The 12172-nt window shown below is 40.4% G+C and overlaps 1 protein-coding gene across 3 annotated transcripts; it reads left to right on the top strand.

The window, feature by feature from the left end:
* The first annotated feature begins 948 nt into the window (after positions 1 to 948).
* On the top strand, positions 949 to 10868 carry DUSP12 (dual specificity phosphatase 12). 3 transcript variants are annotated; one of them, XM_010331241.3, is made up of 6 exons: positions 949 to 1289; positions 3176 to 3289; positions 3377 to 3495; positions 3873 to 3969; positions 4616 to 4802; positions 8668 to 10868. In XM_010331241.3, exons 1-6 carry the CDS (start codon positions 961 to 963, stop codon positions 8827 to 8829), a joined length of 1008 nt encoding a protein of 335 aa, XP_010329543.3. In that variant the 5' UTR covers positions 949 to 960; the 3' UTR covers positions 8830 to 10868. The 3 variants fall into 3 exon arrangements, with proteins under 3 accessions (XP_010329543.3, XP_003943427.3, XP_074246323.1); XM_003943378.4 differs by having other exon boundaries at positions 949 to 1346; XM_074390222.1 differs by lacking the exon at positions 8668 to 10868 and adding an exon at positions 7474 to 8010 and having other exon boundaries at positions 949 to 1346.
* Positions 10869 to 12172: the final 1304 nt, after the last annotated feature.

Raw genomic sequence — 12172 nt, 5'->3', positions numbered from 1 at the left:
GTGTCCTGGACCACGAAGAAAGGCAGACTTGTGGCTTATCTGCTTTCCCCTTTTGCTTCCCTTCGTCCGGCCAGCCTGACTCCTTTTCCCTAATTAGGACTCCACATGCAAGGGTTTGTTCTGTTCCAGGATAGAGACAAGTCAATCTATCTATCTTTATACCAGTACTATAGCTACGACTTCTTGATCAATTACAGCTTTAGTATCTCTCTCGCCTGTCGTTCCTATGCAAGAAATATATAAAAGATACCCAATCATAGTAGTGCCCCCACTTCCTGGCAGCATTCAATCTGGAGCAAAGCCTGCATCCTTAAACCCTTGCCAAAATCACCAAATAAAAGCCCCAAATCTGTATAGGATAGTCCTAACATCCTCGTTCTGAAATGCCCTGAAATTCTCCGTTGCTCATGACTGAGTAATAAAGCCAACTTGTTTAACTAAAGGCGGGTTTCTGGTAGTCCTGGCTGGAGGGCATTGACTTACAAAAATATTGGATTACTGTCTTCAAAATAAATAGAACAGTTAACATCAACAAGGATTCACACCCCGATAATGAAATTGGGCAGAAAAAGGAAAAATAATCGTAAGATGCAAAGTACAAATGGCTTTATAATATTGAAAAAAATCTTACTTCAAATTCTTAACATGATGCTTCTGATTCAGTTGGTGGGACCTTTATTTCACATTTGAGTTCAGCTGCTCCTGATGTCCCTTTCCTGAAAATCTCAATACTAAAAGCTCGAGAAACCCTGTAGTTGGTGACGTTTGTCCTTTACCATCAGCTCTGGGCGTGGGGGTCAGGCGAAACACGGGTGAAAAGGCAGAGCAGAACCAGGCTGAAGCTCCGCCCCTCAGCAGTAAGTCCGTATTCCTGCGGCCGACGTGGTCCTCCGAGGGAGCCGCTGAGTTGCTGAGGCTGGCGGGTCCCAGGGGAAGGACGTTCTAGCAGGAACCTACTCGATGGTAGGGAATGGAGCGGCCTGGTCTCCGGGCGCGGCCATGTTGGAGGCTCCGGGCCCGAGTCATGGCTGCGAGCTTCGCAACCCCAGCAGCGCCGTTAGAGCCAGCTGCGTCGGAAAGATGCTGGAAGTGCAGTCAGGACTCTATCTGGGTGGGGCCGCGGCCGTCGCGGAGCCAAACCACTTGAGGGAAGCGGGCATCACGGCCGTGCTAACGGTGGACTCGGAGGAGCCCAGCTTCAAGGCTGGGTCTCGGGCCGAGGGTCTATGGCGCCTCTTCGTGCCAGCGCTGGACAGACCCGAGACTGACCTGCTCAGCCATCTGGACCGGTGCGTGGCCTTCATCGGCCAGGCCCGCGCCGAGGGCCGTGGGGTGTTGGTGCACTGGTGAGTGGCCGGGTCAGTGGGCGACGTGCCCCGCCAGGCTTCCAGCCGGCCCCCGACTCCCCTTTCCTTCGGAGGCCCTCAGGGGAGTACTAGGGCTTGGTCCTGCCGAGTGAACCTCCTCCCGGTGCCTCCCATAGGAGGCGGGTATCTAAAAAGAGGTGAAGGCTGGAGGCGGGGCCCTGGTGTGTGTGCAGGCTTTCATTCAATTCATGCTTTAGTTGATTCTTCCTGCAGCAACGAAGGGCTGGGTAGGTGTCATCCGGTAAATGACAAAATCCCTACACCCCAAGGATTTTACAGCTCTGTAAGAGAAGCTAGACACCCACCCCAATGATTGCAATGCAAATTAGGTTGCTTCCTGTCTGGTAAACGGGATTAACAAAGATTTGGGGTTAATGTTCTGGGATGGGTCGGGGGTAGTTGATGAAGAGGTGAATTGGTTTGGATCTAAAGGATCCCTGGGCCTTGCCTAGGAAGGAGATGGTTGCTGCAAAGACCAAAAAAATAAAAATTAAAAATAAAAAAAAATCGGGGCGAGGAGGAATCCCTGCCGGGAGAGGTGGCTCATGCCTGTAACCCCAGCACTTTGGGAGGCCGAGGCGGGCGGATCACGAGGTCAGGAGTTCGAGACCAGCCTGGCCAATATGGTGAAACCCCTTCTCTAATAAAAATACAAAAATTAGCCGGATGTGGTCGTGCTCGCCTGTAGTCCCAGCTACTGAGGCAGGAGAATCACTTGAACCCGGGAGACGGAGGTTGCAGTGAGCTGAGACTGTGCCCCTGCACTCCAGTCTGGGTGACAGAGCTAGACTCCATTTCAAAAAAAAAAGAAAAGAGAAAAAATGGGAATCCCTAAGAGTTCTTGGTTGGATTAGAGTGTAATAACAATAGTTTACATTTATTGCGCACATAAAGGACAGAAGACACTGATAGACTCGAAAGAAGTCGGACCAGATCTCAAGGTCCCTGAACGCTAAGATGAAAGGAGATTGGATTTGTTTTTGTTTTGTTTCATTTATTTTTATTTTGAGACATTGTCTTGCTCTCTTGCCCAGGCTGCAGTGTAGTAGCGTAATTACGGCTCACTGCAGCCTCAACCTCCCAGGCTCAAGTGATCCACCCCGCTCTGCCTCCAGAGTAGTTGGGACTAGAACTACAGGCACATGGAACGCTAAGATGAAAGGAGATTGGATTTGTTTTTGTTTTGTTTCATTTATTTTTATTTTGAGACATTGTCTTGCTCTCTTGCCCAGGCTGCAGTGTAGTAGCGTAATTACGGCTCACTGCAGCCTCAACCTCCCAGGCTCAAGTGATCTACCCCGCTCTGCCTCCAGAGTAGTTGGGACTAGAACTACAGGCACATGCCACCACAGCCGGCTAATATTTTACCTTTTTTTTTTTCTTGTAGAGGTGGGGGTCTCACTTTGTTCCCCAGGCTGTGGTCTCCAATTCTTGGCTCAGGCAGCCCTCTCACTTCGGCCTCCTAAAGTGCTGAGATTTCAGGTGTAAGCCACTGCGCCTAGCCAGAAGTTTAGATTTGTTCTGAGCCCTTATAAAAATATTTTTAAATTACTGTTACTGTGTTTGAATAGGTAATACATTCACATGGTTCAGAATTCAAAAGGAAAAAGGAATAATTCTTTTGTACATTGATCATATTTCAGAGGCAATGGGTTTATTTAAGAAGTAGAGATGAAATGGGCCTAAACTTTACTGTTAATAGGGGGCTAGGTTTTGTGTGTGTGTGTGTGTGTGTGTGTGTGTGTGTGTGTGTGTGTGTGTTTTAATTGTTGCTATTTGCTGTTTTATTTTAAAGGTCTCTTTTTCAGTCATGCAGGAGTCAGTCGAAGTGTGGCCATAATAACTGCTTTTCTCATGAAGACTGACCAACTTCCCTTTGAAAAAGCCTATGAAAAGCTCCAGATTCTCAAACCAGAGGCTAAGTGGGTTCTTTTTTTATAGTAATAATTCTGCTTTTGTGATGTGATTTAAAAAAAAAAATGAAACTATGTATTTGTTTGTCATTACAGGATGAATGAGGGGTTTGAATGGCAATTGAAATTATACCAGGCAATGGGATATGAAGTGGATACCTCTAGTGCAATTTATAAGCAATATCGTTTGCAAAAGGTTACAGAGAAGTATCCAGGTAAGTGATCATTGCTAGTGTGTAATAGGCTTTTTAGATGTCATTTACTTTGGCATTGCATGCATTACCTCACTCCCAGCAATCCCTGAGAAACTATTGTTTCTTTTTGAAACTGTGATTTAGCCAGAAATAACCTGTTCAAAATCATATGGTTTATAAATGGCAGGTTCGGGATTTGAACTCAGGCAGTCTCTGCCCAGAACCTAAGCACTTAAATCACTGTCCTCTCCTACTTTAGCCTGATTTTTCAACACTGGAATTTTATTTATTTTTTAAATTTCTAAGGTTATCACTTGTTGCCTCAATTTGATATTAATTGAATTTATCTCAAAATGCAGAGCTGATTTTGACAAATATATTTTAATTATGTCATATAGAATTGCAGAATTTACCTCAAGAACTCTTTGCTGTTGACCCAACCACTGTTTTACAAGGATTGAAAGATGAGGTTCTCTACAAGTGTAGAAAGTGCAGGTAAAATATTTTGTATCCTTTGGAGATTTTATCTTGTCTCAGTAGCTGAAAAGTACTTAGCGTTTTATTTTCTTAAATTACTATAGGAAGATTTTCTTTAATTGAATAATACAGAAAGTTTTAGTTCAGATATGCTTTCAGGAAGAATATAAATTCTTAAAAAGAGAAATAATCAGATTGTAGGGGTTACTGAAAATTTGAGTAGCATAATCAGTGTTACATTATTTTGTCCTTTAAGAAATATTGCACACTTCACCAGGCATGGTGCTTCACGCCTGTAATCCCAGCACTTTGGGAGGCCAAGGCGGGCAGATCACATGAGGTCGGGAGTTTGAGACCAGTCTGGACAACATGGTAAAACCCCGTCTCTACTTAAAATACAAAAATTAGCTGGGCATGGTGGCAGGTGCCTGTAATCCCAGCTACTCAGGAGGCTGAGGTGGAGAATTAATTGAACCTAGGAGGCAGAGGTTGCAGTAAGCCAGGATATTGCCGTAGCAGTCCAGCCTGGGCAACAGGGTGAGACTCTGTCACCAAAAAAAAAAAAAAAAAAAAAATTAAGCAAAAAAAAGAAATATTGCACATTTCATCCATGTTTTCATTCTTTTGGAAGTCATTAATATTTGTGTTTGTTTGGGGGTTGCAGGCGATCGTTATTTCGAAGTTCTAGTATTCTGGATCACCATGAAGGAAGTGGACCTACAGCCTTTGCCCGCAAGAGAATGACACCATCTTTCAAGCTTACCACAGGGAGGCAAGCTCAATGTACATCTTATTTCATTGAACCTGTACAGTGGATGGAATCTGCTCTGTTGGGAGTGATGGATGGACAGGTGAAAACACATTTTATTTTCTACAATTTTATTGAATCATCTATATTTTATTCCTTCTTGCATGTTAAACTCTATTTTAACTAGTGTTTTACTCCATTTCTTAACTCCTTTATTTCTGAAGATTATATCTTTCTAGTATAGATAAGACTATCAAAAATAAAATATTTTTCAAAAACCAGCTGATCCAAAATAGTGAATCACTTCTGATTGAGAGCCCTGGTCTAACTTAATAAATTTCCTTTAAGGCTATTTATATTTTTCAAATATAAGACTAACATTTATTTTTAAACTAATTAGAATATATTGGCTGGGCATGGTGGCTTATGCCTGTAAATCAGAGAACTTTGGGAGGCCAAGGTGTAGGATTGCTTAAGCCCAGGAGTTCAAGACCAGCCTGGGTAATAGTGAGACCCCATCCCTATAAAAGAAAGTAAAAAAAATTTAATAATAAAAAAATTAATATATATAAAAGAAAAAATATATTTAACAAAATTTGAACTTTATAACAATAGTAAGGTAAATCAGGAATTTTTAAATTAGGTTAAAAGTTCTTTCTTTTTCTCTGTTGGCTTCCTGTATTTGTGTCTTTTTTCTCTGATCTTTCAGGAAAGTGAAATTTAGTATGTTTTGCTATGAGATTCTCTTTCATTTCCAGTTAAAGAATGCAGCTCATCCTATTATTGCTCCTATAACCAGTGGGTGGGAAGAAAAAGAAAGAAAGAATGCAGTTCATGTGACATCTTACATAAAAATGTGTTTAACTTGGTTGGAGTGTGCAATGACAGCTACATTTCTCCTTTAGGTTTACTTGATACTAATGTGAAGGTATTCTATAATAATCATCTTAATAATGATTTTGAATATTTGTATAATTTGTATGAAAGTTTGTATAGTGGCTATTTTATGAAACACTTTATCTATATTATATCATTTGAAGAATGCCATAGCTTTATAAAATAGGTAGAGCAGTTATATTTACATTTTATGCATGAGGAAACTGTTTATGAGTTAGTGTCTTGCCTAGAAGGTGGTAGATCAAACTCACATTTTCAGATGATGCTGGTTTTTAGAAAAACAACCTTATTATAGTATAATTCACAGGACATACAATTTACCTATTTAAAGTGTACAACTCAGTGTTTTTTTTTTAAAAGTGTATATTCACAGTGTTTTTTGCAACTGTCATCATGTATTAGTCCATTTTCACACTGCTATAAGATAGTACGTGAGAGTAGGTAATTTATAAAGGAAAGGTTTAATTGACTCATGATTCTGCATGGCTGGGGAGGTCTCAGGAAACTTATTAATCATGTCGGAATGGAAAGCAGGCCTCCTCTTCACAAGGCGGCAGGAGAGAGAAGCATGTGTGGAGGAGAAGCTGTCACTTATAAAACCATCGGATCTTATAAGAATTAACTCACTATCACAAGAACAGCATGGGGGAATCCACCTTTATGATCCAGTCACCTCCCTTCCTCCACATGTGGGGATTACCATTTGAGATGAGATTTGGATGAGGACACAGAGTCAAACCTTATCATGTTACCATTCACATCACCCTAAAAATAATGTACATATTGTCAGTCACTTTCCATTCTTGATGGCATTATTTGTAGCAGTTAGAGTTTTTAATTTCAGTTATCATCTAATTCATCAGTTTTTCTTTTTTGTGGCTTGTGATTTTGACTTTCTGATTTTATTTAACCTGGGAAACACACACACTCCAACCTAGTTAAATACACTTTTTTGTAAGATTCTGAATCCTGTGCATACTTCTTTGTATATGTATTTGATTTTTTTTCTATAGAATATGTACCTAGAAGTGGAATTCCTGGTTTGAAGAATGTGTGTTTTAAATATTAGTGATATTCTAGGACAATATTCAAAATGCCCATACAAATTTGGGTTTCAGTAACTGAATGCATGTACCTGTTACCCCATATCCTTGACATGATAGATACTATACAACTGGTAATGTTTTGCCAATCTGCAGGGTAAAAAATGTTAATCCTAAAATATTTAATTGGAATTTTATGAAAATAGTCATTGACCACCATCTTTATATATTTACCAGCCATTTATAGTTTACTTTTCTATAAATTGCTTTCATATTCCTGGGCCCATTTGTCTATGGGTTTTATAAACTCTTCCTTACTGATTTTTTTTTTTTTTTTTTTTTTTTTGAGACGGAGTCTTACTCTGTCTCCAGGCTGGAGTGCAGTGGCACAATCTTGGAATCTCCGCTCACTGCAACCTCCGCCTCCTGGGTTCAAGCGATCTTCCTGACTCAGCATCTTGAGTAGCTGGGACTACAGGTGCACACCACCACACCCAGCTAATTTTTGTATTTTTAGTAGAGATGAGGTTTTACCATGTTGGCCAGGATGGTCTCAATCTCTTGATCACGTGATCTGCCCACCTCAGCCTCCCAAAGTGCTGGGATTACAAGTGTGAGCCACTGTGCCCGGCGTTCTTATTAATTTGTTGGAACTTTATATATTCTAGATGTTAATAGTTTATCTAATATATTGTAACTATTTTCTTCGGTCCATTGCTTTTCTCACATTTTTGGTATGTTTTGTCATATTAAAAAATGAAAGATATTTACATAATCAAATTTGTTAGTTTTTTTATTTGTAACTTAGGAATTTTTTTTTGTTTTTTTTTTGAGATGGAACCTGTCACCTAGGCTGGAGTGCAGTGGCATGATCTGAGCTCACTGCAACCTCTGCCTCCCGAGTTCACGTGGTTCTCCTGCCTCAGCCTCCCAAGGATTACAGGTGCCTGCCACCGTGCCTGGCTAATTTTTATATTTTTAATAGAGACAGGGTTTCACCATGTTGGCCAGGCTGGTCTCGAATTCTTGACATCAGGTGATCTGCCCACCTCAGCCTCGCAAAGTGCTGGGATTACAGGTGTGAGCCACCGCACCTAACCCACTTCTGAGTTTTATGTCTAGATTTTCTATAGCTCAAGATTAAAAACCCTTGCCTTATATCATGCACAAATCAAAGAGCTAAACGTAAAAAATAATGCTGTAACTAACTACACTAGGAGAAAATGAAATTGACTTACTAGGTTTTTTTGATTTAGCTATTTTCCTGGAGTATCAGTTTGTCTTTAAATAGCCAAGAATCTGACTTATATGCTGTCAGTACATACAGGTTTTTTTTTTTTTTTTGAGATGGAGTTTCGCTCTTGTTACCCAGGCTGGAGTGCAATGGCGCGATCTCGGCTCACCGCAACCTCCGCCTCCTGGGTTCAGGCAATTCTCCTGCCTCAGCCTCCTGAGTAGCTGGGATTACAGGCACGCACCACCATGCCCAGCTAATTTTTTTTTGTATTTTTAGTAGAGACGGGGTTTCACCATGTTGACCAGGATGGTCTCGATCTCTCGACCTCGTGATCCACCCGCCTCGGCCTCCCAAAGTGCTGGGATTACAGGCTTGAGCCACCGCGCCCGGCTTACAGTTCTTAATATAGCATGAAAATCCTAATGTGCTTTTCTGTGCTTTAGCCGTGATGATTTTCATTTGAAATCCTAAATTATAAACTGATTTAAAAGCTATATATGTATGCCACATCCATGAAACCTTCCTTAAATCACAAGCTTGAACTTTTCTCCCTTCAAGCTACATCTGTTCCTCCTCTAAACTTCCTGAATACAACCTTCTTCCTATGCAGTAATTGTAGTCTAGTATCTATTACAGTAAGCTTCCAGTGCATTTTATCTTAGTGATTAGATTATAAACTCAAGGTGGGGACTGTGCCTTACTTGTTTTAATAGCCTATATCGATTACCAGAGATAATGACTTCTTTTATATAAAGTGAATGAATAAAGTTAACACATTTGCTTTATTTCAGCTTCTTTGCCCAAAATGCAGTGCCAAGTTGGGTTCCTTCAACTGGTATGGTGAACAGTGCTCGTGTGGTAGGTGGATAACACCTGCTTTTCAAATACATAAGAATAGAGTGGATGAAATGAAAATATTGCCTGTTTTGGGATCACAAACAAGAAAAATGTGAACGTGGTATTTTATAGCTTCGGAACAAACTTGCAGATGATATGCGCTGCCCTTACTTCTTACCATTCATGGCAGATTGTTTAGGCTATCAACATTTCATTTGAAATGTGAGAAGATAAAATCACGTGATGTAACCTGGAAACTATGCTTTGTTAGCTTATTATATGATATAAGTAGAATACTTTTACGTGGCAATCAAAACCTTTTAGTCATATACATTTTATTTGATATTAAAATCTTTTATAACCAGATACTGTCTGCATTTCATGTATTTTTTAAACTTCTGATTTTTGGAATGTTATGTGTTCTTAAGGTCTGTACAGACAAAATTATGTACAAAAATTTGAAACTATTAAATTTAAATGGATATTCTTTTATTTTCAGAAATGTAAAGCAGATTCATTTAGACATTTTGGAATTATTTCTCTTTCTTTCTTCCTTTCCTTTCCCTTATCTTTTTCTTGCCTTCCCTTCCCCTTCATTTCCCCTTCCTTTCCTTTCTTTATTTTCTTTCTTTCTTTCTTTCTTTCTTTTTTTTTTTTTGAGACAGACTCTCACTCTGTTGCCCAGGCTAGAGTGCAGTGGGGGGATCTCAGCTCACTGCAACCTCCACCTCCCAGATTCAGGTGAATCTCCTGCCTCAGCCTCCCAAGTAGCTGGGATTACAGGCGCCTGCCACCATGCCCAGCTAACTTTTTTGTATTTTTAGTAGAGGCAGGGTTTTGTCATGTTCCCCAGACTGGTTTTGAACTCCTGAGCTCAGGCAGTCTACCTGTCTTGGTCTCCCAAAGTGCTGGGATTACAGGTGTGAGAGCCACTGCACCTGGCCACTTTTAAAGGGATGTTAGTAAACCCATACATATCTGGATTTTTTTTCTTGGAAATGGAAGGGCCATTAGTAAAACGCTGATTAAAATGCAATTTTCCTATTATTGTTCAGTAATCCCAGTTATCCATATTTTTAGAAAAGTGAGATCCCTTTTGAAGTGATCTATATAAAGAAATGTGTTAATATTAGATGTGTTTCTTTGTTTTTGAGACGGAGTTTCGCTCTTGTTACCCAGGCTGGAGTGCAATGGCGCGATCTCCGCTCACCGCAACCTCCGCCTCCTGGGCTCAGGCAATTCTCCTGCCTCAGCCTCCTGAGTAGCTGGGATTACAGGCATGCGCCACCATGCCCAGCTACTTTTTTGTATTTTTAGTAGAGACGGGGTTTCACCATGTTGACCAGGATGGTCTTGATCTCTCGACCTCGTGATCCACCCGCCTCAGCCTCCCAAAGTGCCGGCTTGAGCCACCGCGCCCGGCTTTATTAGATGTGTTTCTAATGATAAATGTAGAGTTACTATATATCAAGTCATTTTTTAGCGCAATATGTGAATAATGGAAAAGGTAATATGTTCAGATTAGTTTTTTAACCTGATCTATAGAAACTAGAATTATTTTATTCAGTAATTACAATTGGATCTAATTACATATTTGAACATTTACAAGAATGAGAATTAACTAATAAAGGCCAGGCATAGTGGCTCATGCCTGTAATCCCAGCACTTTGAGAGGCCAAGGCAGGCAGATCACTTAAGGTCAGGAGTTCGAGATCAGCCTGGCCAACGTGGGGAAATCCTGTCTCTACTAAAAATAAAAAATTGAGCCGGGCATGGTGGCTCACGCCTGTAATCCCAACACTGTGGGAGTCTGAGGCGGGCGGATCACCTGAGGTCAGGAGTTCGAGATCAGCCTGACCAATATGGTGAAACCCTGTCTTAAAAAAAAAAAAAAAAAAAAAAAAATTATATATATATGTATAAAATTAGCCAGGCGTGGTGGCACATGTCTGTAGTCCCAGCTGCTCAGGAGGCTACTCCAGAAAAACTAATAAAGAAAAATATTGCCCGTGTCCTTAAGACATTTTGCATATTTACACATACATATGTGTCTATGTATATAATAAACACCATAGTGGGAGTAATTTTAAAATATAAAAATATGTTATGAATAATGATCGTCTTAATAAATGCCTAGCTCAGTTTTTTAATTGTATGGGAGTATTATGGAAAATTCTTGAGAAAAATCTTAACGTTGGACCTGAAGCCTTTGGCAATCTCCATGTAATAATTTTTCTTTCTTTCTTTTTTTTTTTTTTAATTTTTTGAGATGGAGTTTCACTATTGTTTCCCAGGCTGGAGTGCAATGGCACAATCTCAGCTTACTGCAACCTTCGCTGCCTGGGTTCAAGCCATTTGCCTGCCTCAGCCTCCCAAGTAGCTGGGATTACGGTGTGCGTAACTGTGCTTCACTAATTTTGTAATTTTAGTAGAAACGGGGTTTCAACATGTTGGTCAGGCTGGTCTCGAACTCCTGACCTCAAGTGATCCACCCACCTTGGCCTCCCAAAGTGATAGGATTATAGGCATGAGCCACTGCTCCCTGACATAAGTTTTCTTTTGAGAAAAAATTACTTCATTGGTTTTAGCTTTCATAAAATCATACTTTTGAGCTTCATACTATTATTATCTAGAAAGCTTTTTAAAAACAGGTTGAGGAGATTGGGCATGGTGGCTCATGCCTGTCCCAGGACTTTGGGAGACAAAGGCAGGTGGATCACTTGAGGCCAGTTCAAGACCAGCCTGGCCAACATGTGAAACCCTGTCTCTATTTAAAAAAATAAAAATAACAGGTTGCAACATATGAAATTACCTCTTTTGTAGGTAAAAAGTAGTTACATAGCTGCAGTTTAATATGATTCAAATTAATGCCTATCCATCGTAGACTGTTGATCAGATTATAAAATAAGATAGTATGGATCAAATGCAATTTAAGTTGTAAATTCACTAGTCATACTCCCCACCATTTGCAGGGTTCCAACAATAGTATACATTGAGGCTCATATACTATTTGTCTTTAACTTTTAAAAGTTATAAATTGGCCAGTGCAGTGGTTCACGCCTGTAATCCCAGTACTTTGGGAGGATGGTGGATCACTTGAGTTCAGGAGTTTGAGACCAGCCTGGCCAAGGTGGGGAAACCCTGTCTCTACTAAAAATATAAAATTAGCCAGGTGTGGTGGTGGGTGCCCATAATCTTAGCTACTTAGGAGGCAGGGAGGCAGGAGAATTGCTTGAACCCTGGAGGCAGAGGTTGCAGTGGGCCAGGATTGCACCACTGCACTCCAGCATGGGTGACAGAGCAAGACTCTGTCTTAAAAAAATAAAATTACAAATCAAGCTACCTGTTTAATAAAATGTTTTATTCTATTATCTTGACAAACATACCTTCATAATGACCTGTCAGACCAGGTTTGAATTTAGAATTCTCTGATTTTATAAGATTCCATGATAAAACATG

This window comes from Saimiri boliviensis, chromosome 19, assembly GCF_048565385.1.
Source record: "Saimiri boliviensis isolate mSaiBol1 chromosome 19, mSaiBol1.pri, whole genome shotgun sequence".
Taxonomy (NCBI): Eukaryota; Metazoa; Chordata; class Mammalia; order Primates; family Cebidae; genus Saimiri; species Saimiri boliviensis.
This window is presented reverse-complemented; position numbering and strand designations above follow the sequence as displayed.